Genomic DNA, 27,468 nt, shown 5'->3' on the forward strand with positions numbered 1-27,468 from the left:
ATTTGTGTTTACGTGACCATTGTTTTAAAAAGCAGTAAATTCAATACACTCTCCGAGGTGTATATCTCCTTATCTGCACCCTTGGGATCTTTATTGAGGGAGAGTCATCTAGCTGAGAGTTGGTGTGTGCGCAGCAGGTAGTGTGGACAAATAAATGTTTTGCATGTGACAGTGCAGATGGTATACGTTTCCTGTCAGTTACGTGATGGTGCTCCGCTGTTTTAGCTGGGAGGAAATATGCGAATACATTAAAGGGAGACATTAAAGCACGCGTCAAAATCTTTCCCAAATCTACCAACACTCAGTCTGCTAACGGTTAGGATTTGGTTGATTTATGTTTTCATGACAACGGCGCCCTGAAATTGCGCCCTCAAAACTGTGTTTTTGAAAATGTACAGCAGCGCGGCTAAATGTTTCTTTGTGATGCTTCTCTATTGTTAGTGTTTTGACTGAGAGACCCGTAGCAGCTGAAATTACATTCAGAAAGTACATTCAAGGAGAATTCGTGGGGCTATTCTCATCAGGCAATAACAGTGAATGACCACTGCCGTAAAATCAAACTGACACAAATCAAGGAAGAAGTGGGGGGAAAAAATTGACAGTTGTGATTTAAAAACTGGGGAAGTTTGAGAAACATTCAAACTTCATGACCATATGACCACAATAACAAGTGAAGGGTTCTCATTGTCAGTCAGAAGAGGTTTAGATTTATTTGCGCAAGAGTTGAATATATGGCAAAGACGCTCAATGTCCTGTAAATCCACACATTTGTTTTCATTTCTAACTAAATGACCTTGATAAGCAGAACCATCCCTGGATTAGCTCTCAGTAATAAGAACATATTTGGGGGGGTTTTGTACTAGCCACAGTTCAGTGAGCCCTGAGCTCTACTGTTCTCTCTGCTGAAATGCCCTGTCAGTTCAATTTGTTTTTCGGGCACAGTGTGTGTGTCTTTATGCACAACAGGTTGCCGAGTGTGTGAAGTGTGTGATTTATCGGCCCGGGGCCTGAGGCTGGATAGACATCTGAGAATCACTGTCTATTACTAACATCAGACAGACTGAAAGATTTTCCAGTGGTTGGAGTAAACATGGCTCATATTGAATGGGAAGCGCTTTTCAAAGGCATACTGCATACATTTGGTATGACTGGTAGTGCAGCGTTTTCATATTACTCCGATTTATTTGGGTTTGGACAGGATGAAGGTATTTAAGTGCATTTTTGGTTGATTTGTAACACTTTTCCCGGACTTGTTACTTTCACAGATTCGTGTAATTGTTTTGGACAAGACATTTTTTCTAAATCTGCAGTTCATTAAGGTTTTAAGGGGCTTTACGGTAGAGCCCGACTGATATGGACTTTTGGGCACCGGTTCAGATACCGATATTAAGGAGTAAAAAAATGTCTGATACCAATTTATCGGCCGTTATTTATCCATATAAATCGAAAACAAAACTGTCAGTGATGCTTTTATCAAATCTTTATGACAAAGAAATGTAAGTGAAGCTTGATATTGTAAACTAAAGAGCCAGATATTTCCCCCAAAACAGAAATAAAAGAACAAGACACACAGTGATTCATCCCCCTCATCTGCAGTTTAGTTGAGGATTAGAAAACTGACCACAACAGCCTGATTGTACAGCCTGCAACCTACTGTTTCTGGTCACTCTCACCACTGTAGCAGCTGTTTTCAGTGAAGCAGCTCTGATACACTGACTGTGCTTCACATGCCCTGGACCAAGTTACAGGCAGATAATGTTAGTGTCTAGCTAATGAACATAGTGCAGCCTTTAGCAGGTAAAGAACCAGATATTTCCCTCAGGAATTGTTTGCCCTAAACAATCAGTTGATGGAGTTGGTGGAGACCAAAATCTAGAAAATAGGACAGGGACTGTTGGACCTAGATTTGCCTGGAAGACAAAAACATGATTCCAAAGAAATGTTAAGGTCACTTTGTGTCTGCTGGATATGTTTGACTTATAAGTATTTAATATGATAAATATGACATTTTTGTTTTATTTAATTTGCGTATAGGTTCACAATATCAGCTTATATGGTGGTAATATGTCAGTGTCTGGTTTTGTTCTGCTGCTTCCCAAAAGAGTATTTAATACTAAAAGAACAGCCCATGAGTGGACACAGGAAATGAAAGCAAGCACAGCTAATATAACAAAACAATAGAAAGAGCACTTGAGGACTTTAACAGTAAAAATCACCACATTGAGATGCAGCTGCATTCATTCTTACTCAGAAGTCCTTGACAATGTCCTTGAAGAAGGTATTCAGATTCACTGCCAACACCAGTAAACTAAGGATCATGCTCAATCAAGTAAGAGGTGATCAAACGGATAATCTGTTGAATATGAGGATGGGCAATTTTCTGTTTTAAGACTGAATGAAGCTGTTTTGTTGTTTCAAGGAGCCGTGGTGTCAAAGCGAAGCATGTAAAGACTGTGATCTTTCTGACAAGACACGAGACGAGAGAGATTTAGGAGCCAGGGGATCATTTTCACTGACTGAGTGAAGCTGTTTATAGTTGACCGCTCCAAAAAAAGGTTTCTAGCTAAAAACAATGCAATGATACTCATTCCTGCTCCTACGTAGTTTGTCATTCTAAACGTCCCAACATCTGCTAACCTATTCAGAGCTGAGCAGCTGCTACAGTTTGACATCCAGTCAATACAGCAGAGAGATACACACTGAGTTTCACTAACAGTCTTGTCTATTTTCAAGGACGTCTTTAATGTGCTGCAGTTACTGTAAATACTTTCAATTTCAAGTTGTCTCCATTAGTCTCAGTAAACACACATAACCCCAACCTTTGACAGGCTGAACCCAGTCATCACTTAACTAAAAAGCTTTTTCCATTCAAACCAAGAATCCCCGGAGTTTAGCCCTTGAATGAAATGGCCTCAACCTGCAAGTCATCCAAACACGCATTGTCCTTAAAAGGAGTGCTGTGTGCACGTTTCCCTCACAAGTTAATGAAGACTTCCCATGACCGAGCTTGTAGGCTATACGCTGTTCAGAGAATGGTTTGGCTGAGAGAGGAGCCCCTGTGCATTGCAGCCAAGCGTGGTGCGTTTAAAGTGAGGATCAGAGGGTTTCGCAGCCTGACGTCATCCTCCCATCATCCACCACGGTGGAGCTGCTCTGCATGAAGGGGGCAGCTTGGTTCGTTGCCATCTTGTTGATCAGATTAACATGTGAGAATCAGAGCTCGCAGCACCAGAGAATAACTCCTGCAGCTCAACCAGAGTTCAGGGTGAAATCTATCAAATATGTTCAACCAAGCCAGATTCATTCATACACCAGCAGTGTGTGTATGCTCTCAAAAACATATGCAAGCAGGGAAAAAGTCATACATGTAGCAGGGAGGGAAATCGAGGGGAAAGAATGGCTGGAAAGGGGGGGGGGGGGTGCGAATTCAGCCATGCAGTATTAAATAAATGGGTCCTGAGTGTGAAGATAAACACAGAGATAGTATATTGGCAGAGACCTTGTTCCACAGAGAGGGGGGGTTGTAGGTGAAGGTTTAACTCCCAGTTGTTTTCTTTCAAAATATGCAGGGGTAGCTAGCTGTCCTCCATGCCATGAGTTAACTATATGAATATGCATTCTGGGAGGAAGAGTTTGTATCAAGTGAGTCATCCCATTGTTGAGAATTTACAGTTTCCAAAGAACGCTGGAAACTGCGGGAAAACAGCCGCTTCCTATTGAGTGTGCTGGCATCTCTAGTTGTGTGACTGGAACCAATAATAAGACTATTTATAAGTGACCATGCAGGAAATGTATCTTTTTTTACTGGCAGTATTTTGAAGGTTTCTCACAGAAATACATGCACCCAACATGATGAATGGGACAGAAACATACACTGTTACACCACACACCTCCGTTTCCTCCAACCATTCACAAAACGAGTCGAAATATTGCAGATACGATTGCTAATATTTCTTGCGCTGATGACGTCATTTGGAAGCAGAGTGCGCAGTCGAGATCGAGGGATGGAGCCGCGGTATTGAAGTTGCGCCGATACACACTTTCAACCAATCAGGAGTAGGTCTCAGCTCTCTTGAGTCTTATTCCCGTTTTTATCACATCAAATAACTAATTAAAACCAAACTTTAGCAAAAAATAGCAAATGAACATAGATTAATGTCAGAGGAACCACCTACAATGACAGACAGCATCTATATTTGATGCGTATTTTGAACTTTCTTAGTTTTGGTCCATGTCCCATCCATTAACATGGAGGAGGCAGGTATAGTATTACCCATACTGCAGCCAGCCACTAGGTTGTGTTCAAGACGGTTTGGCTGTACTTTGGCGTCCATCTTTATATACAGTCTGTTTGCAGAAAGAATCACATAAACTGAACGTACGACGTCAACATTGTAAACTCCGCCTACAGGGCTCTGAGTGGTCGATTGTTTCCCAAAGCAGTTGACGCAGTCATTAATGAACACAACTCCAGACCTATTTGAATCTTATCTAACATTGGCTAACATTAGTTAACTTTATCCTACATCTATCATATGTAAGAGGAAGGATGTTTTAATTATATCTTTCAATTATCATATACTGTCGCTTTAAAACTGGTAAAAACTAATATAAACCTGCTGTTTCATATGTCCACTCTTATTGTTATGACCTTTAAAAAGCATAAATCCCAGCATTGTTCCGTGTGATATGAGATCAGGGACACACCCTGCGGCCTTTATGTTTGAATGTGTAGTAAACCAGTGGGAGCCTTTGAGCAGAAAATGCCCTCTGACAAAGTTTTCTCTTGTGAACTCACCGTCATGTAAGGAGCAGTTGTTGGGTTTCTTTCCATTATATTATGTGTAGCAGGCAGTTAACACCAGCCGGTTCCCTTCTCAGCTGGAGCTCAGGAATTCCTCTGTTCCATAAATAAACGAATTAAAAGCAGGATCGGGAGGGAGTAAATGCGGGAGGGGCAATTGGCAGCATTGATAAAGGGATAATAAAAACTTAAGGCCAAGTGTTACTGAACAGCCACCGACTCTTCTAGTGTGAGCTCGCTGTGAGTCTTGGGAGCTCCCCAGTTAGTTAGCAATCTGTGCTTCAAGAAGAAAACCATCCTTTATCTACACACAATAACATATGCTTTGTTAAAAAATGTGGAAAACCCTCAATGTCAAACTGGTTTAATGGAAGGATTGGGCCTGTTTACTTGCGCATTAAAAGTCCCTCTTAAAGAATGAGATTGTGCAAACACACATTTCATTTCGGGCCATTATGCCCTTCAGTTCCCCTGTGGCCTGTGAAAATGTGAGATAAGCGGTGGGAGTTTGGGGCTGGAGACCCGAGCAGCGAACTCCCAGGGGGTCAGTTCACTCGGAGGCCAGAGGACAGGGGCCATTTCAGGCATTCTGCTTTAATGGCCACTGAGGCTGAGGAGTCTGCCAGTGCCACGCATAGTATACCACCTCCTGTCCGGCGCTGACTACCACACTGTGTCATGTTACCTCCCAGCTGAACCGACACACTAGCAGAACAACACCACCTCTGTAAGTCCAATGAGGCACGGATTGTACTCCAGGGATGGATGTGAGGTCAATGTCTTTTTAAGGTCTTTGTTACCCAGCCTTACTTGACCACTGCTACTGTTTTAGTGGGTAGTTTGGGCCCAAGATTAACGTCAAAGAACAAGTAGGATAGAAAAAGTTTACAACCGTATCTGCTGGCTACACAAAAACTGCAGATCTAACCAAGTGTAATAAATCTATATTAAGATAAATAGTAGTTGGTCGAAATTGATTATCCTGTACATATTGATTATCGTTGTCTTGTCTAACTATATTTGAATTATATTTAACAAGATATAAGGTACTTCTCTATAAAGCATCCAGTTCAAGGATATAGAATCCTTATTTTAAACATTAGTATTTCAAGACAGAAACACAATCCGATCATTGCAAAATAAACATCCTTTTCTGTCCACTCTGCTTAATTGTGGACTCTATATGTGGAAGCATTATAACCCTAAATAGTGTTAAAAATGCACTGTGTGACCAATTCTAGCCTTGTGCAGGTAGTGACTGATTACTTTTTTTCCTTCTTACCGGAGTGTGAGCTCACTGCTGAGAGGATTTCGTCCTGCAAAGCCGAACAAAAATGTACACTGCACTCGACTCAGCTGCTGCTGATACCTGCTCAGCATCAGCTTGTTAGTGCTGTCATTGTGAATATGTTAACATTGTGATGTTAACATGAAGGTCAAAGCGCTGCTGTGTGAAGAGTTCAGCCCCACAGAGCTGAGAATGGCCGCAGACGCTCGAAATGGGTCAGGTCTGAGGTTTTAGTCCTCTTAAGCAGGTTTGGTTCCCATAGGCCTTTTGCTGCGAGTCCTCCTGATTCTCTCTCCCCATCTTATGCTTGCACTGTCTTGTCAATAAAGGTGAACTACCCCAAAATATCTTATAGAGTATCAACAAAAAATAAATATATGAAATGGAAAAAACTCTCTTCTACTTTTCAAATATGCATATTGGCAGTCTTCTTGATCTTTTTTTGAAAGAAAAGTGAATATCTTTAGGTTTTGAACTCAAAACTTCTCAGTTAAACTAAAAACAGATAAATCAAGAGAATAACAGATGAATTAACAATAAAACAGCCCTATTATCGTCTGTCAGTCTAATAAAGTTAATAAAAAAGTTTCCTAAAACTCTACAACTCTCTTATATTATCAGCAGCACCATGTTTTATCTGTGTGCAGCACCGTTTCCCAAATGAGCCCCAAATCTTCTGTTTTTGTCTGCTCATGTCCTGCACTAACGGCTGCTCCTTCCTGCTGTAACTCCCTCACTGTTGATGAGTTGGGTGGGTCCTCCGCTGCTGTTGCCTAAATGTGTTCAAAGCTCCGACCGGCCCTGCCTGAGGAAAGAGGATGGGTGGAAAAACACTCTGATAACAGACAAAAGAGAGAGAAAGGGCAAAAGTACGAGTGGCCCCCCGAAAACACAGGGAAGCCCTTCGTGTTGACGTTGTGGGTTCGGCTCCGTGTCGGCAGACATCAGTTGGGCAAAGGGGCACAGGTTGCCTGCTGTATCATTGCTGCAGCTTTTAGGCATCACTTTCCGAGTCAGACCAACCGAGCGGCCTTCAAAGAGCCGAGTGGAGCTGTGATAGAAAGGAGAGATGAAAAAGCAACATTCGTATCTGCTTTTCCCATGTCTTTATTTCAGCGCTGTCATCTACTGAAGATATGGGGTTTGATCACGTTCAAGCTCGGTTTTCATTTTGTCTGCATTGTTTCCAAGACGGATGCCAAATCAAACACTTCTTCTGTGGTCTCACATGGAGCTGCCAGAAACTGCAAAGATAGCTCTCAGAGGCACTGCCAGCAGGTTTTTTTTATTTTTTATAAGAAGGTCCATGTGTTCGCTCTGCTGAGAACGGTGGCCCTAATTCTACTGCTTTCAGCAGAATGACAAAAAGAAAGAGTAATTGATGAGTCGTGTCGCACGTCCATTAAAACCAGTTGAGATGATTCTGTGGTTTATCGTTTACTTACATCTGCAATCATCCATGTGGATCTCTGGCTCCGTGATTAATAACATCATATCCCGACTGTGTGATCTCATAATCTGCAGTGCAATCTGTGTGTGCGCCCAGTGTCAATTGGAGAAAGATGTTAAATTGCTATAATCGCCCAGGCTCTTACAAGTTATTGCTTTGAGGTAGAGCTTAGTTTTAATAGTTTTGTGTATATATGGTCCCTGCAGAAAGACGTGAAGGACGTGTTCACCGCCATCACGTTCGAGGTGGCGTACAGCCTGGGGAAGCACGTGCTGGCCGGACACCAGGAGCGAGACCTGCCCGCGCTCACGCCCGTGCTGCGATGGAGGAAAGGAAACAAGATTGCAGTGAGGAATGAGGTGAAATACCGATCAGTAGCACATAAATATACAATGTCTAAACCTTCTAAATGTAGCTTCTGAAAAATAGGTTTTAAAGATGTGTAAGGATGAGTGATTTCAAAATTTACCTTGAAAAATCTCTTTTAATTTGGGTTTGAGAGTAAAAAAAACCCGTTGAGAAAAATTTGCAGTATTAATAGTTATTTATGAACAAAAAACATTCTAGCCCCAATATCATGTAGCTCATTTATTGTTCTGAGCAAGACAGGCATCAGAGAGGATTTCTTTCCCCCGAGCCAAAGCCTCTTCATCCAGCTAATGTATCATTCTGCATTTTTATTAAGATTGAGATCAGAAGATTTGCATTCAGAGGATCCCAGTTGCTTTCCATCAACTCTGATACAGTTCATCACCTCAGCTGCTTCTGAACGTGAACTTCTCGCCCACACCTGACACCTTGCAGCACCACAGAAGGAATGAAGGAAATAGCTCAAAATTGAGGTTATAATGATTCGGTGTTAGTTACCAGCTTATTATTGTCTGTGTTAGCTTTTCTTGAGTGGAATCCAAAAAAGACCGGTTCATTTATTTTCTTTGCAACCACCTCTAACCTGCCCCACATGTGTTTCCCCCCACTGTCTGCACTTCTCGCTAAAGCGGCGGGATTTGCGTCTCTCAGCAGCTACAGAATCCATTTATCTGAAAGTCATCGAAGTCGAACGCTCGACTGCGAGTTTCCTTTCAGGGTTGAGCCTTAAACCAAAGACCACCCTGCGACTAATTAAAAGAGAGAGTCAAAGATTCTTGGCCCTTCTGCTGCGTGGCTCCAACATCAACACAACACTGCCCCCTAGTCTGAGCATGGAGTTGGTGTGTTGTGAGCATGAGCTCATATGAACTGTGTACTTTGCTGTTTCCTCTTCAGACGTGGTTTGAGAAGAACTGCCTGTCAGACGACTGCGCTGCAGACCTGAGGCTTCATGGGAAACTGTTGCTTTCTGGGTAAAAAAAACACAACAACCTCTGACTTCACTGTTTAAATTCTCTGCCTTTGTCTTTTCTTCCAGTGCAAGCTGACGTCATAGGCCATGTGGGTGTGGGTAGTGGAACCATGACACATGCTTGGAGGATATCCATATGTTTTTCCATAGCTAGGGAGTTCCCTTTCTTTTTGTTGTGGATCATCTGCTCCCACAAAAAGAGTTTAGTAAAAGTTTACGTCTGTCATGGTAACCAGCTGTAACATATATTACTACTTGAAGATCACTTCTCTTTGTTTACTCTTCAAAGTAAAACAAACTCAGATGCCTCCTTAATAGAAATATTTGCTTAATGTCCTCCTTTAACATCCCACATTTATTTATAAGCAGTTTGTTTATTTTCTGAAATACATTGTTTACTTCATTTTCCCATCAGGCTGTACAGCAAACCCCACTTAGCCCTCGGCGGAGTGAGGAACGTCTCTCTGAACCTCACCATCTCCAACGCTGGAGACGACGCCTACGACACCAACATCTACTTCAACTTCTCCCGAGAGGTCTTCTACATCAACTTCTGGCAGAAGGTCAGTTGTGGCTCTTGGGGAATCAGCTGTTTATTGTTTTTTTTCTTGTGCTCATGTTAATTCCTGAAATCTGAAACCAAAGTAGAAATGTTACACGTAACCGTATTTTACACACTCAGGTGAATATCTTTAGTTTTTCCCACTGGGGATGTCCATTTTTTCTCAAAGATGGTTTATTTAAAAAAAAAAAAAAAGACTGATTATATGTCAGGAGCGCAGCCTAAACAGTGAAGCGTAGAAAAGGACAGACCTGGGAGAGGACAGTTGGATTTAAAGCCATGTCTGAGCCATAAACGCAGCCCTGATGAAAGGATAAAGAGCAGGCCAGCCACAGCAGCAGAAACTGCAGCTGTCGCATGTCAGACATCAGCTCCTCTGGCTGACCTGTCGTACGCTTTCTGAATCAAACAAGACAGACGCAGCATGTCTGAAACATACAAGCTGTGTGCATGAGAACGAATCACATACTTTATATTACCTCAAGCTTCATGCAGGCACTGTTCCAATGTCGTTATTCATCTTGTCATAACCCGGATCAGGGATCATGACGAAAAGTGGGAAACGACACAGATGTAAATGAATAGAAACTATTATTATTTGTGAAGGGGGCTTTCACACATTGTTTGGTCCCTTGGACTTTTCAGTTTGTCTGAACCAAACTGACAGGTGTGAAAGGTGGCTTGACCAAACGACCAAAATTAAGGATGTGGAGTTAAAATACAATGAGAACAAAACCTAAGGAAGCTGGAGAGTAGGAGAGTGAGAGAGTGACTCACGTAGGAAGTTTGGGCTTTTATTTCCTGGAGGTCACCAGCACCATGGGATCAACTCCCCTCATAAAGTCGGGGTCTCAAAGGTGACATAGCAAAAAAGTCATAAAAGACAAATGGCGTAGGTTTGCAAAGTTTACCAGGTATTGATCAGACCTGCTCCTCACACTCGTCGACCTCTAACGGAACAACTCCAGCATTCTGTTAAAGAAATATCTGCCCCCTACCATCCCACATTAAACCTGATAGATTTTCCTTTCACTGCGTGTGGATGGATTTCACAGCGCCCACCTCTGCCTCTGCCTCTGCCTCATGTCTGTTTGCTCACTTGTTGCAAAGAGCAGCAGCAGGTCCGCTCACAGCTGACAGAGAGAGACGCCACGTCAGAAAGCGCCCTGCACGGGTTCAGCAGCTCAGATACTCGAGGGTAGGGGCCACATCCATCAGCGGGCCCCCCCCCCCTTCCCATAATGGACCTCGTGTTTATCCTCCAGCTGGCTCGCCCCCCCCTAGTGATGGATAGGACCATCCCTGTCAAGCGCCAAACTCGTGACATGATTTAAAACCCCCCAACAAAGCTGAAATTGAATTTATATAGAATACATGCTGCAGGCAAATATTAGAATAACAGCGCTTCAGTCTCAGTTTCATAGCTAATCTAATTACCCGGGCTCGCATTAAGTGTCGGGTTTCCAGCAGCCACAGAGGCTTTGTTGTGTTTGGGGAAACTGATAAGTCAGGACGGACCTGCTGCACAAAGGGGACAGGAAGTGAGGAGATGACAAAGAGGCCACCGAGCAGATTTGCTGCCATATGCTCTTGTTAGACAATTTCTAATTACTGCTGGAGAAGCCCGAGCTTATGAAATGAAAGTTAGCATCAGCCCCATTACTCCCCTGTGGCCCTTGCATTAGTGAGCGGAGCGTGGACTTCTCCTCTCATGTCCTCTCAACAGTGGGGCGTGTTATTTCCTCTGTTGTTCTTGCAACACAAGCTGTCAGAGAGCTGCGGAGGTGAATTGGTTTCAGGAGCCACAGCCTCCACTCCCCCGCACCAGCTCCTGTGTTTTCATTTTTTATCGCCGAAATATTTGAGTCGTCTGTTGTTTTAGAGTCAGAGCTGTGGCCTGATGTTTGTGCTGATGTATTTCTGGCAGAGGTTAATACTCCACTACACTTTGATGTTAAAAAAGTGGATACGTTAATGTGACATGAGCTGGGTCATATTCGACAAATGTAAATTTCATGATATTTATAGGTTTCTGTGTCATGCAAATGCATTCGAACCATCTCTTCTTGGTATCACAAGACCCCCCAAATTTACAAACACCTACAGTACATCTTCTTCCAGTATTACATATAGAATACATGAAAGAAATATCAAAAGAAATTCTAACTTACTTTATACATTACAGAACTATTACAAATCCATAAACTGACCCAATAAAAAGCTTTTTTCTCTTCTTCCATGTAAGTATTACATTAGTCATTAGTTTAGTTTTTCATTAACTCAACTCAGCAATAAAAACTATTGGTGTATAAATATTGTATATACCTCTCTATAAGGGGACTTCTTCCTTAATATAAGCAAGCAAGAAGATAAAGTTTACTTAATACAACAGTTTTCTCAGATCAAAATAACGAAGTGCTTCATCTAAATAAAATAACACCAGAAAGTAGTGACACATAATAAATAAATGCAATAAAAAAACATGCAGCAGGAAGACAAAAACAAACATTACAGTGCACATGGTGAGACAAAAGAATAAATTTGTTTTCAGTGTTTTTTTTAAAGCTTCATCAGATACTGCAGAACAAAATGAGTGTACTTTTACTTTTAATACTCCAATACATACTGCATTTAGCTGATAATGCCTTTGTTTACTAGTGCTACATTTTAAACACAGGACTTTGACCTTTTAACAAATATTATTATGTTGTGGTATTACAGCTTGTACTTGAGTAGAGTAGAGTCTGAACATTTGTTCTGCTGCTGACACATGGTGATTTATCAGTTGGAGCATTGTGGTGAAAAGCCCAGAAATAGGGAATGCAGCTGAGAAATATACCTGTGTGCAGAAGGTAAATAAAAGAAGGGGATGACTGAGATTTGGAAAAGGTTGAGCAAAGTAAAGCCACATTTACAAATACCAATGTCGGATCTAAAAAGAGTGGATGGAGCATGAAGACTAAGCCAAGATAAGATCTTTATATACAGTCTGTGTGACGGAGCAGGAGATGCAGAGAGTGGGCCTCCTGCGAATCGTCATCCTCACTGACACACTGCTCCAGCAGAGGCTTCAGCTGACACCAGAGCAGAAGTAAACAATCCCGCTGTGATATTTAACGGTGCTGCCATTTGTGAAAAGCCCAGCATGCATCTGTTCCTGACACAGAGGGAAAGTGAGCAAGAGAAAGAAAGTGAAGAAGTGCTGAACAAACAGACTTTGTCATTTGGAGGCCCAACACAAACTGACTGCATGTCCTGAGTGCTCTGCTCCCTCTCGGGGGGGTGGGTGTCAGGTGGGTGATGGGTAAACAGGCCGACTTCCCCAATCCTGCCCAGACCCACGGGACAGGCGGTGTTTGCACAGCAGCACGCAGGAATACAGGAAATAGAGGAAATTCCATCATTGCCAGTTGTGAGCCGTCACCCCCCCACCACCACCACCACCACCCCCTGAGGGTCTTGCTCTAGTCTCCATGCAAAAGGTTGACGCTGCTTTTTTAAGATGACTTAATGAAGATTGAAGGCACAGCCACACCCTGTGAATCTGCTGAATAAGGGGAATGGGAGTGCAGATGATGCTGTGCACCTTTAGATATGTCAGCAGAGACAACCTTCACACCTCTTTTTTTTTTTTTTTTTATCGCATTTGGAAACATGTTATAAACACAGGCTGACACTGGGCAGCGGAACAAGAACGCAGACATTTTGTATGACTTACCTTAAGCCCCTTACTAAATCTTCCAGAAGCACCCATCTGTCTCTTCTTTACTTTTCTATTCTTTTCTTTGTTTTTTAAAGTATCGCTGCCCTCTTTCCCTGCTCCCAGCACACGAGCTCAGCTGACAGTCTCTCAGCGGACTCTCTCGCTAAAAGAATTCTTACCCCTCGCAGGGTCAAGGCCCGAGTGTTTACACAGCGCAGCCGGTGAAGCTCCATTTTGTTTAGACAAGCTTCCAAACACACAGCCTGGAGGCCGGCCAATTATCCTCCTGCTAGGAAGTGTGTGTGCCATCACTGCTCTGTACATTCTTCATTTAACCTAATTTGGAACTTCAATGTGATATGAGGCCCTATTCTTTAACACGTGGAGGTTTTTTTTTCTAACTTTAAACTTTGCTTATACTGTAAATGGTGTCCGGGGTGTGTCTATGTGCACTTTTTTAAAGCTGCAGCAGAAGACTGTTGCTTTTTGTCATGTATATCTACCTTCTAATTCCACAACGTCTGTCAGATTTGGTGTGATTTGGACAAGTTCAATATTCACAGGAGTCTCAGATGCTGATCGTCATGGCTGCAACATTCATTGAATCACTTCCTCTTTAGCACTGTCTCTACAAAGTAAGAGCACAACGTTTGTTTTGTTCCTGCAATGGTTTCTATCGAGTTGAATTGCAGAACTTTTATTTTGGAAGGTTGTGAACTTGGTTCTGATGATTGTTTCAGATGCTTAACTCACCTCTGAAATAGCCAACGTGGAATATATGCAAAAAATAACACCAGCTCAGTAAATCATTCAAACTTATAAGCAACACTTATAAAACAGTAATAAGGCAAATTCTGTTTCATTTTATGAAAAACGTTGACTATAAAATCTTCATTGCAAATAAACCAGGTAGGATAAACACAGAGTTTTCACTCTGCACCATTGTTTATAAAAAGCTTTGCACACAACTTCCAGCACACTAACAATAAAAAGTGACAGTATTTTGTTGAACTGTTTCAGGAGGACTCACTAATCACAATGAATAATTCTGACATAGCTCCGGAGCATTAACACAGGCAGGTTTAAAACAGACACTGCACTAGTGTAGTCAATGACATGAACTGTGAGATTTGCATTTGGTTCACAATCCAAAGCCATTGCCAAAGCTTTTCTCCTGTTATCCGAACTGATTGTGCTCTGTCCCAGTCTGCGTCATGTCTACTGAGTCTCTTCCTCTTCATGTCTTCTGTCTCCACAATTGTCACCCACTCTGTCTCCAGTCTGTCTGTCTTTATCACTCCCATGTCTATCTATCTTGTTGCAGGAAGAGAAGGGTATTTCCTGTGAACTCGTTGAATTGGACTTCCTCAAATGCAGCGTGGGATTTCCCTTCATGAGAGCACAGACCAAGGTAAGAACACACGCGTGAGTGACTTGGAACTAAATTGACAAATGCCTGCACGTAGTTTAAGAGGTTGCTGTAATAATCACGGTAGAGTGCGTGGCAGTTTTGTGCAGAAGCCACCTGGTGAAAGCATTTGTGCATCTGGAAGAAAATTCAGTATCTTGCAGCAAACATACAGAAAACAGTCCAGAGTACAGTCAATGACACCCTGGTTTATTCTGTCTTTTTCTCTTCAGTATCATTTTGCAGTAATTTATGACACAAGTCAGGTCTCTGGGGAAAACGACACATTGCAGTTCCTAGTTCAAGCAAAAAGGTAAGAATCCAACCAAAATATGTTTCTTTTCAAATAAATTGCTTATTTATCCCCATAAATGTGTCGACTTTACGCCCCATAGATGTTTGCTGAATTTAATCCTGGACTTGAATCGATTTACAAAAATACTGAATGACTTTATTCATGCTTGTTTGTTTTAGCGCCAACCCTGAGCACAAGCTCTTCGACAACAGCTTGGATCTGTCCATCCCTCTGGTTCATGAGACTGACACAACTATTACTGGGTAAGAACAAGAATGTTTCCAGACTGGAGCTGGTTGCCCATCTGCTGGGAGGAGAGGGAGTGCTTTTGTCAGGATGGAGCACATCAACTTGAAAGGCCTTATCTCTGAGCGCCTTTATCGTAGCCCTGCTTCACAGAGACGGGAGAGAGATGTAAAACAGCCCAAATCCAGCAGAACCTCTGACATCTGATAAGGCCGCAATGTGTGCTGTCTTTAAAGTGAGGGGAGGCTTTAGAGCAAAGCTGGACACATCTGACTCACATCTCAGGCCCTAAAGAAAAACCCTGCTGTCCAACTAATAACATGACTGAAGCCAGAGATTTTTTTAATGAAGCGTTTTAAAGGATATATATTGTGCATTTGAGTAAAAATGTATTATTTAATGTTAATGTATCGTCTGGTATCTCTCTCCTGAACACTGTTGTCTGCAGCGTGGTGACACCAAGCTCCTTTGTTTATGGAAATTCCATCGACGCCTCGCGCTTCGTCCAGCTGGAAGACATGGAGTGCAACTTTCAGCCTCTTAATCTCACTTTCCAGGTACAACTTTCACAGAGTATATAGGATTTTCAAAATTTTTACGGTTTCTTATATATAATAACTTCTCTTTCCCTCTCCCTGTGTCTTTGTGATGTGGTTCCAGGCCATAAACAAGGGGCCCAGTCGGCTGCCTGGCTCCACTGTGGACATCAGGATACCCAACCGGCTGGCTGGCAGCGGAGCTGATATGTTCCACGTCATAGAAACACAGGTGGATGCCAACAGCAGTCTATCTACATTATTTATCCCGCCCAAATCCTTATTTATTAGTTTACTCACCTGCAGGCAGCCACATTTTTTTTATTCCTCCAGCTCATGCCTTTCATGGCACAGCTCTTTGTATCCACTCCACCTTTAAGTACAGAAAGCTGCTAAACTTGGCCTCTGTGTTATGGCACGGGCAATTACCTCAGTGTGAGGCACCACCGGGCCAGTGAAAATCTTAAGTGAAAGTGTTGACGTTGCTACTGAAGCTGTGCAACCATTTTGTCTCACAACAATTTGCATTTAGATAAAGAAACGTAATACTCCCGCTGGGTTGAAATGTTTTCTTAACCCTTGCTTCGCGCCCTTTCATATAGGTAGATCATGGGGGAGCTCAAGCTGTTAATTGTATTTGCTGTGAATGGGCCGACAGGGTTGACTGTATCCCACCCTCCTAGAGCCCATCTGGAATCACTTTCAGGGGATCAGACAGCTTGCACGAAACGGGAATGGGACACCTGCGGAGCTGGCTACTGCCCCGTACCATCCCCAGCCTCGAACCACACATCATAAACACTGTTAACACCACGTCAAGCCTGTGGTGCACTGGACAGTTGCACACTCATATTTTATTGCCAGATATTATTACGTACCTACACAGACCTCTGTTTGTTCGGACATGCTATACAAGTTCCTGACTGTTGCTCTATATGTTCTAGTTTTTCTTGCTTACTCTGCATTATTTACTGTGCTTGTGGGGGGGATCTCACCAAAGGTTCACGTTAGTGTAGCCTAAGACTCTTCACACCAACAATGGTGGCAGAAAGCAGGACATGAGGAAGTGTAGGTAATTAAAGCTCAGGCATGCTGGGTGGTAGCAGAGCAAACAATGAGGAAGGCTGGAGCAGATTTCCACCTCTGGAGCTTCAGGTCAGACTGGGAAGAAGGGAAAGGGGAAGTGTTCCCTGGGGGGTTCGGGCAGAAAAGCAGACACCTCTAAATCACTCCATATGGGAAATCTGTCAGGGAGGGGTACAGGCTTCTTGTTGGGGAGAACTTCCTATGATCACTAGAGACTCGTGACAATAGTGGGATTGGACCAGTTTAGGTGACAAAAGTGTTTGTGTCCACATCTTTGGTGTTGAACTCAAATACAAACCGATCTTTGCCCCGTGACAAAAGTCCTGCTGTCCTTCACCTTCATGCCACACACCATCCTGCCAAGGAGGTTATGTTTTCACCCCTCTCTGTTTGTTTTTTGGTTGGTTTGTGCTTGTTTGTGAGCAAGATTACACAAAAACAAATAAACTGATTTCCACAAAACTTGGTGAAAGGATGGGACATGGGCCAAGGAAGAATCCATAAAATTTTGGTCAGATCCAGTAATTTTTCATCACTTTCTTCAACATTGAGAGTGTGCAATTTCGTGTGGATCCAAATGAAACATCTGTGTGGTATCATAGGGGTAAATGCTTTTTTCAGCCGCTCGTTGGTAAATGTAACTATACCTATAATGTGTTGCTGAGAAACGTAATGTGGCCCAAGCTATGAGGCCTGTTTTAATTTAAGGGGACTGTTGGGTTATGACGGAGGTCTGCACTCTACTGAGTTCTATTCTATTGATTTTACCTAAAGTCAACACAGCTCACTCTTTCTCTACCACTGTCATGTTGCAGGTGGCTGATGGCCGAGGAAACTGCACCCCTCACAGGAACCCAACACCGTGCACCATCCCCCAGGACAGAGAGAGCATCTTCCACTCCATATTCGCCTTCTTCACCAAATCAGGACGCAAAGTCTTGGTAAAAATGCAGCTCCTCGCTTTGCACTTTGACATTTCAGAGTTCACGGACTGTCACCCCCTGAAGAATTCTTCGTTTCTATTTTTTTTGCAGTACAACATCTGTTTATCACACATCATTCTTTCTCCCACACACCCTCTCCTGCTCTCCCCCTCACTCTCCCTACTCTGTGTTTTTTTTTTTAAAGGACTGTGACCGACCTGGAAGAGCGTGTATGACGGTCACCTGCACTCTGGGTCCACAGTTAAAAGAAGAAGCTTTGAGCATAGATATGAAACTTCTGCTTAACACTGAAATTCTTAAGAGGGTAAGAGGCGTGTCACTGGCTTGATACATTTAGTTTTTAGGACATTTAGTTGTGATATCTTAGAGCTACAGTGATCCTACCTCTGTTAACCCACAGGACAGCTCCTCAGTGATCCAGTTTGTGACGAGGGGCAGTGTGCAAGTCAATGACAGGGCAGTGGAGGTGCCAAATGGTCTGTCAGAGGACATTTCTGTGAGTATATCATCAGCCAATGCATCTACCTACACTGACAGCAATAGTACTAATGCTAATTATGCACCCAAATGACTGTGATGTATCTCCAGAGCATCAAAAAGCAGGTTTTACTATGCAAAAAGTATTTGAAGCTGCTCTAATAGATATTTTTTAACAATAACAATGGCTCAGACTACGTGACACATATGTGACTATGTGTAATAAGAGAATTATTACCACATTCTACAGTTACCTTCAGGTCTTATTAACCTTATTGCACTTTTCAGCTCATTTATTTAATTTTATTGTTTTCAGACACTTGCAATGCTTTCATCCACCTCATAACCAACAGCACAACTGTTTAAAGATAGACAGACACTAAAAAACACAATCTGTCAAGCACCAAACAGCACACAGAGACTAAATCAGATTAGCTGGTGAATAAAGCAGAGCATTCAGCTGCTTGATGTTTTTCCCGGGAATCGATGAAAACCAGAACAGTAGCTAATAGGACAATAAATATTAGACTTAGTTAGCTCCCTGTCTGTGTTAATTTGCAATTGTTTTCTAACAGGTCCACCATATTGAGTTTTTAAGATTACAATATGTCAACATTACTGTGTCTTAAAGCTGTCCTGGCCAATTCAATACAGATAAATGGAATTGTGCTTTTGCCGCTCTAAACTACACTTAGATTTCACCCTTTGTTACCCTGAATAATGCACACAAATTCCTGTGTTCATGGTAACTATTTATTTGGTAGAAAATGGTTCCATTAGAACTGTTTACTGTGATTATGTCTCACAACTTGGCAAAATAAAACTAAATTAAATCCACTAAAGGTAAGTGAGAAATTGTGTTTGTCTAATTTGAGTGAACTGAACCTTTAAACCTTGGATTAAATCAATTACATTGCCATTTTTTTTCTTGGCTAAAGTCACAGGTTAAGACACAGGGCAAAACTGCAGCAGCTGGCAAAACAATTGTGCCTTGCTCAAAGGCACTGTACCAGGGCAGGTTGGGGCTCGGACCTCACCACATCAATAAGCACATATAAGGCATATTTATTTTTATAAGTACAGTCTATACGACTGTGGTTAAACATTCCTCGAGCCGCTGATGTGCTTCACTCTGCACAAGGATGTGATCCCAGGGAACAGCTGGGAACTGTGGGTATAATGTATGGTGCCACTTCCATTGGCTGTTTTCGGGGCCCTCAGCTGTGCTCAAGGACAGACCCTGCCCCCACTGTTGTTTGCTGAGTGATTGAATGGCCCAGCAGATCAGATGCGATGATTACACTGAGCACCCAGTGCGCTCTCAGTGGGATCCCATAAGTGATTAGGGTGCTGACCGGCCCGCAGCTCTGCTGACCCTGAGCTCCAGACGGGCCCGGAAAGTTCTGACCTGCTATGAATACATCCAAACCATGCCACTCTCTCAGCACACAATAAGTGTGCTCATTCCACTGACTATATACCTCAGGATCCCTACTGGCTTGAATACACACTGCAAAGTATGATTTGTGGTCCCTGCTCGTGTTGCTCTCAGCAAGCCTGCTGATTTTCAGCAGAATAACACGCTCGCCCCTTATCGACCATGACATGTAAACAAACCCACGTAAATCCATATGTATTTGCTGTAAGTGTGCGAGCTGCAAACTTAGCATCACACAGCAGAGTTGAATGAACCTCACTTTCAGCCACACATTCCCAGAATTAACTGATGTCACATGTTAAATTGGGAAAGTCGGGTGTCAAAGAGCAACGACCGGCAGAGCTTTCATCTTTTTTGATCACGCAAGCACTTTGGCATCCATAACAACGGTTAGATTCCAGCGCTCGGAGGCAGGGGGAGGTGTTAATGTGGGAAAGCATTCAACAGAGATTAATCTTCACTCGGTTTCGTCTTGGCTCGCAGTTGGCGTCTCATGCCACATTTGTGTTCAAAGCCCATGCAGCAGTGCAGTGTGCAGTGCAGCAGTGCAGTTCCTCAGTCTCGGCTAAAAGTGTCCCTCTACTGTTTGCAGTGACATATTATGCAGGCTTGTGAGTGACATTTGTGAGAATGCACATTATTTACCTTTATTCAAGATCATGAGTGAATTAACACAACTATTCCATGATACTATGTGGAGTTTCCATTCAGTGCAGGATAACCCGTGGTGCTGAGTAATACAATATTTCACTCAAGTCAAACCACTGTTAATTCAATCAGATCAAACTAAGTGGTGACAGTATTTGTTTGGTAAATGACAAATGCACACAAATATCAAACAGCAAAGAACTTTTTTAAAGTAGAAATCCAAAATCAAACATTTGACTGCCATAAAAAAGATATAAATACAAATCAAAGCACTAGTGCTGGAATTTATTGTGTTTATTAAATGACATTGTTGTTGAGCATTACACTATCTATCTAGCTGTCCATGATGGATTTAACTGGAGGTCAGTGTTAACTCATGTCATCGTGGGAAAAGGCCTAAGCAGCTCTTATTTATTATGGAACCAAGCTATTTTTAAAAGTTTCCCAACCTTCCCGATTGGACAAGATAATGCTCAGAAGCAGCTTCAACCAATCATGTTAACGACATCTCTAAACTGAAAAAGGGAGTGGATGATTTATTAGAATGAATTACGCTGATCATATGAATACTTGGCACTGTACTATGAAAGAGTAATGGCCAAGCTTATTAACTGGCTCTATTATGTTAGAATAAATATGTTTTTTTGTGCTGAAAGGTTTTTTCAGTTTCTCTTTCCTCTAGTGTATTATATATGTAGAAATTCCACAAAGTTTAAAAGCTGAAAGACTGCTGTAAATTGAACTCCTCTCCCCCACAGAAAACACTAATCCTGAAGCTTTTAATACACCTCGTCAGTAGTTCAGGCAATACTTCTGTTAGCTAGCCCCCTAATGAAGCCAGGTAAAGTGACAGGGACCAACATTTCCTGCATGCGCTGGAACAGTTGACCAATCACAACAGAGTGGATCAGCTTGTCAATCAGAGCAGGCTGGGCTTCTTGGGAGGGGGTCCTTAAAGAGACAGGAGGTAAAACCAAGTGATTCAGACAGAGGCTGAAAAGAGGAGCTGCAGCGGTGGACAGTATGAAGACAGTGATGAGTGATTAGAGCATGTAAACCTTTTCGAGTAATAACCAAATTAAAATGATAAACCTGAATATGAGCATTACATGTCTCCTGTAACCAAAGTAGTGGAAAAAGTCAAAAATAGATCTGTATGAAAAGTCAAGGGAGTGTCAAAGTCAGCAAGATTCATCCTCTGGAGACCAAGAGTGTACAACATTTTACAGTAATCCATTTGAGCTGTTGTGATCCAGTATTTTAACCTGTAACAAAGTGGTGGCCCGTCAGAACCATCATCAGAGCCATGCTGCCAGAGTAATTAAAGAACATTACTAATAATGTGAATGAAAATATGTGTGTGCTGCTAAGAGATGTTGACACTGGCTGTGTGTTGCATGTGGAACAAAAGTCATCACAGAACCCTTGTCCTGACCCGGGTGTGTTAAAGATTTACTTTGAAGCATGGTATTGTATACAATAAACAAAATTTTGTTTGAATGACGGATCAATTTATTGTGTTCTTTATTGAATAAATTCCATTAGTTTCCTGATGTATGATGGTATTTTCTCTTTACATCTGTTGAATCAAGTCACGAGTTTCGACACCAGCTAAAGCAGACAGAAACAAATGTGTTTTGGTTGTTTGGTTATCGTTGCACTACATTGCATCATTAGCAGCACATGACTTAATGTCCTCTCCTTGTGATGTGTGTGTGTGTCCCTGCCTGCGTGTGTTGTATTTGAGTGTGACTCACTCACTGACCGATGTCTTGTTGTGTTTCAGCTGGTGTTCGAGGCTCTGCACAGTCAGGAGCCAAGGGGTTACGTAGTGGGCTGGATCATTGCCATCAGTCTGCTGGTGGGAATCCTCATCTTTTTGCTGTTAGCTGTGCTACTATGGAAGGTAATGCAACACATGAGCACAGATTCACCCCCCCCCACAAAAACCTCAGTCAGAAAACTTACAACGCTGCTTGTTTTTCTGATAAGAATTTGCTGAAGCTACAACAGTAAATAAGATGCAGTTGTCACAAACTTGTGTCACAGCCAGAAGCCCTGTGTGTGACTCCCATCAGACGTCAGCACAGTATACAGTTGTACAGAGACAGCTGGAGGCAAGGGAAGAAGAGAGCCTCGGCCCTTTAACAACCGTGAAAGGGACAAATCACAGAGTGGACTATAATTCACACCATGCCACTCACATGAAAGAAGAATCTGAAGGGGAAACGGCAATTACACTGATGTCCAGAGGCCCTGTTAGCACAAAACTCCTTTTCTTTTGCACTGCCTCATTTTCCACTGGGAATACCACAACTAAACCTTGGAATGTTGGTCCTGGGATACGTTCCCCCCCCCCGAACCTCGGACCTTGCCAAAATAAACCTCACTTACAAGAGCAGCACATGTCCTGTATTGCTCTTTTCAGGAAATGCCTGAGGAGAGTACAGGTCTGCATCAATAAACTTAGCCAAATGTAGATACAGTAAATGAATGGAGTCGTAGTGAGGGAGACGGCATCCCAGTGTGGCTGCTCTGTTTACATACACACCAAGACTCCACTGGCTCATCTGTCCCTTCATATCTCCTTTATATTACACTTTGTAAATGCATGTTGTAGGTGTGTTTAATGGAAATCAGAATACAGTATTACATTCCTAGAGAAACAGAACATTTCTACAGGGGAAGGTGTTGAATTGTGTCCATCCATGCAGGAGGTTTTGTATGGTTTAGCCTATTGACTGCTTTACATCACTGCTGGGCATTTATCAAAGCATGCCATGCCATGGTGGTTTTAAATTGATTTCCTTTTCCATGTTTGTCATTGCGGGAGAAATCTCAACCTGCATATATTTCTCAATAGGATATTACTCCTAAAGAAAAATATAATCCATCAATGTGAGCTGCTTTAGTTATATTATAGATATGTCATTATTGTAATTATGCAGCTGCAATAAGGCCGTTATAAACAATTTACATTCAGTGTCACTCCTAACAGTAACCTGCTGAAGAACACTGCATTTACAAGATATGGAAAATCAAATACAGAAGACGACTAAGAAAAAAACGTTTTCTGTTCTGCAGCTGATTATCATAAATCGTATGTGCCATAGTGCACCTGAATGCACCATTACAGGGTTTAACAACAGTCCCTTCCAGCACTTACCACACAGTGATCAGTTTACAAAACACATGCATCTTTTCTGTTTTGAGTCCAGAAATGTAATGAAGATATAAGTTAATATTTATTTTAAATTTTTTAGGATGTTAAAAGGATGTGTTGTGAGTCTTTGAGAAGCAGTTCCCCCATGATAACATACATTTTACAAAGAGTTTCACACTGTAGCCTGACCAATACAGAACTTTTTAATATGAAAATCTTAATACACTGGATCAGACAATATATTTTTTATCAAGAATGCATAAATATTTTTGATAAGGATTCCATGAATATGCTTTTCAGAGAGTTTTGATTAAAATATGCTCTAATCCTCCAAAATTCAACGTTATGGGAAATATGCTTGTTTGTTCTCTGTCCAAGAGCTACGTGATTAATATCATTCCCATGTCTGTACAAACAATATTCTAACTCTCTGCAAAAAAGCAATTAAGCATAATGTCAAACTAATCATTTAAATTGAACATATTTACCATTATCAATGTGCCTGTGGTAAGTTAATAGTGGGTGATAACATCAGCCAGCAGTTGAGCTCTGGGTTGTACATTATCCAGTTTTGTCTGAAAAAACATTGACCACCTGAAGAGAGGAAAATCTACCCTGACAAGTAATGATACCCTTTGGAAAGTGGTCAGCACTAATGTAATATATATGTGATTTGTAGGTAATAAGGTGGAATATGAAACTGCATGTTTCTTACCCCTGCAGTCAGATCTGACCACAGATACACCTTTACCAACACCACTACTCTTCTCATTCCTTCACAGATGGGTTTCTTCCGTCGGCGCTACAGAGAGATCATCGAGGCTGAGAAGAACAGGAAGGACAGTGATGAGAGCTGGGACTGGATGGAAAAGAATCACTGAAACCTGCACTGGGGGTCCCAGAGGAGCCAAAGCGATTAGGGATTGGGTCGGGAAGGATCCAATAGCACGGGGTCTCGCAGGCCCAGCCGCAACCGTGGCACCGGGCCCTTCAGTCTTCCATATGTGGAAGAGAAGAATATTCTCCATATTTATTTGGAGACTTGACTTATTTTTTTGTGGGTGGGGGTCCAGGAAACAGGCTTCTGAGGTGACATTGTGGCTTACCAGAGGACACTTGCTGCAGAATTCAGCTAATCTCAAAGGAAGGTAACTCCCAGCCAGCGGAGCGTGGCTGTTGATGGAGACCCACATCCGTACGGAGACGGCATGAATACTGGTGGACAACAAAACCCTCAGGGCTGCGTTATATAGCAAATTTATTTTTATACATTCACTTTAAGCCATATTGTATAAAACTGGGCTTTGAGAAGAGCTGGGGTTATGAAGGCCATTATAAACATACTTGCAGTATGTTTTCCTAAAAGCACTGATGTTTGATAAGAATGAATGCCTTGGCTTCTCAGCTTTACTTTTTATGCCAAAGACCTGTCCAGTATAGTATATGATTAGAGTGAAAGATTGTATCTTTTCTGTGCTGTTTCCGGCTTATGGATATCTCTTCTACACATCTGGGCGCCCCTGCCTCCTACAGATCGTCGGACTGAGCTAATTCTCTGTTTTACACCCACGCACACAATGATTGACGCTGTGTCCTGATGTCATCCACCAGTGTTTTTAGAGTTGTCTCATGGCCGCGAAGGCCCAGAGAGAACACCCTCTGAGGTCATTCGGCCCCTGTTCAGGATGCAGTAATCAACAGTCCTCTGTTATTTCTGAGCTCTCCGTTAACACTTTTTATTTCCAATGTTTCCTGTGTTATCCACGGCTGAAAATGCAGCGCGATGGGTTGTAAATTAAACTGCAAAAGGCGCCGTTCACATTTCAAGGTTTGCGACCTTCCATTAGCATTCCATTTGTTCTGGCCGCGCTTTTAACTAAGTTGTTTGTAGGTGTTGAAGTGGATGTAACGTAAAAGGTTTTGGAGCTCAAGCTGCTTTTGCAAAGAACTATTGCTCAGGTATACAGCTGGCTTTTTAGATGGAACCCTAAATGTCCAGACACAAGACCTGATCATGGTTTATTTCTAAAAGAAAAAAAAAAACTTTCCAGACTTCAGCTAAGTCGACTGTTTAATTCGGCCATTATATTATTAGGTCTTGGGCTTTGACGTGAAATATGAGATACATTACTCTCCCCGGCCAGATGAAAGTCTGTGATGGGAGTCCACCTACAGTCATTTTCAGGGGCCCATGGCATGACTAATGCCCTAAAAATAGGTGGGAATGTGCTGCACTCAATCACTACACATAAACGAGCTCTTTGGGGCTCACGGGAAACGTTCATTTTAAGTCAACATGGAGGAATGTCAGCGCCCGAAAAATCTGCCCACCACTAAAGTCCGTGGCTCATCATCGTTCATGGTTGTTATGTGTTTTAAACGTTGGGCTAGATCGTGAATATACATTTGCAGAACACAATGAATTAAAGTTTATATCAAATGTCCCTCAAAAAAGAATATTAACTATTTTATACAGTTAAAGAGCTTTATTTACAAAATAATGAAATGAGAACATAATTTTTTTAATGAAAACCTGCAGTCTCAGGACTTTGGGGTAATTTTGAAGCAGCCCTGAGTCCGATTGAAATGTGCAATGCCAAAGAACAAAAAAAAGTATATTTTAAGACGTCAGTGCTAAGTCACTTTATGGCTCACTATGATTGCTTCACTCTCTATTGTGTTGAATGGATCTTTTACTGATACGATACACTTTATTTCACCGTTTAATTCCACTGGCACAATGGCATATACTGTACACATTCACGTCTTCCCTCTGCATCTGTAAAAGCGATGCCACACTTGTATGCAGAGGAACCGACACTTGACATTTTTGGTAAAATTTTAACTGTGATGGTTATATTTTGTTTTGTTATGTTCGTTTGTTGTCAATGTTAATCTCACCGTTATTTGGGGGTTTGTTCTGAGTATACTACTGTCACTGAATATCATTTCCATTATAGTGTGCTGTATGTTTTTAAAGTCATGTTGGGAGCTGTGTATTTATCTGTTGATAAATTTTAGAGTGAAATTTCATGGCTCCCGTCTGCCGTTTTTTTCTGAAGGTGTGTGGTGCTCTCTACTGGCTGCTCTGCTGTAAATGTAAAGACAATAACAAGAGCATGGAAAACAGCACCATCGTTATAAACCTTCTACCTTCTCAAATATGAGTATTGTCACTGTCATACCATTGTAATTTTACTATAAGTGAGTTTTATACTTTTAGGAATTAGTAAAAGTGGGTCACATTACTGAGCACTAACTACAACAATATAATATATATATATATATTATAACATTTAATATAATAATTTTTGGAACATCTTTTCTGAACGCAAATTGGGAATTGATTACTAAACTCTAATACCCCCTTTTTCCTTACAAACTTTTTTAGGCAATCCTTTACTAAGATAAACAGTGTTGTTTTAAATAACGTGTTCATCAACAATGCTTCAATCAACTTATGGCAAATATAATTTTGTCTCATTTAAAGCAGTAGTGGGGACATTTCTCGAAACATGATTTCCAAGTCAAATAAACATGTTATAGTGCCTTCTGATTGTGATTTGTGATCAGACACAATGCATCTTTATTACATATCTGTAATAACCGACCCATTTACTCATAGAACATAGAATGTTTGGTAAGACCCAATTCATTGTTCAGTCTACTTTCCCTGAACACTTGCTAAACTGTGAAGTTCATGTCACAAATACAATTTAGGGTTCAATTACAAGTTGAGGCAACATTTCACGTTAAGAAAGATTTACTGTCAAAGCTTTGATGTCCCACTTTTTCTAATCCCACTGTCCTGAATGAGTAACCAGTTAGTTGATGATTAAGGTAAAAGTTGATTGATTTCATAATAATGAAAATAACCCTTAGTTGAAGCTCATGATACACACTTGTAGGGAAGAGCTGTGCCACATTTGTACACATAACAATAGAACAAGGAGAATGCAAAATTTCCTTGGTCAGGTGACAGCAGTTGCTATGAAACACCGTCATCAAGCCCAAGCTCCCCTGTAAAGCACAATGAATTATTAATACAGCTACCACACTGACTGGAGAAGGAAACAAG

General features: G+C 41.8%; 1 protein-coding gene across 1 annotated transcript in view; it reads left to right on the forward strand.

Annotated features, from left to right (window-relative positions):
- The window catches only part of itga9 (integrin, alpha 9), a 52,678-nt gene extending 26,253 nt beyond the window's left edge, over positions 1 to 26,425 (forward strand). Inside the window, exons 16-28 of the mRNA XM_034608847.1 lie at positions 7,749 to 7,901; positions 8,809 to 8,885; positions 9,300 to 9,447; positions 14,474 to 14,560; positions 14,791 to 14,870; positions 15,032 to 15,115; positions 15,547 to 15,655; positions 15,759 to 15,866; positions 17,536 to 17,661; positions 17,849 to 17,968; positions 18,065 to 18,160; positions 22,014 to 22,133; positions 24,173 to 26,425. Of these exons, the coding sequence (XP_034464738.1) occupies positions 7,749 to 7,901; positions 8,809 to 8,885; positions 9,300 to 9,447; positions 14,474 to 14,560; positions 14,791 to 14,870; positions 15,032 to 15,115; positions 15,547 to 15,655; positions 15,759 to 15,866; positions 17,536 to 17,661; positions 17,849 to 17,968; positions 18,065 to 18,160; positions 22,014 to 22,133; positions 24,173 to 24,271 (1,407 nt within the window). The 3' untranslated portion in view covers positions 24,272 to 26,425. The remainder of the gene's footprint in view (positions 1 to 7,748; positions 7,902 to 8,808; positions 8,886 to 9,299; positions 9,448 to 14,473; positions 14,561 to 14,790; positions 14,871 to 15,031; positions 15,116 to 15,546; positions 15,656 to 15,758; positions 15,867 to 17,535; positions 17,662 to 17,848; positions 17,969 to 18,064; positions 18,161 to 22,013; positions 22,134 to 24,172) is intronic.
- Positions 26,426 to 27,468: the final 1,043 nt, after the last annotated feature.

This window comes from Hippoglossus hippoglossus, chromosome 15 (assembly GCF_009819705.1).
Source record: "Hippoglossus hippoglossus isolate fHipHip1 chromosome 15, fHipHip1.pri, whole genome shotgun sequence".
In the NCBI taxonomy this organism is placed as follows: domain Eukaryota; kingdom Metazoa; phylum Chordata; class Actinopteri; order Pleuronectiformes; family Pleuronectidae; genus Hippoglossus; species Hippoglossus hippoglossus.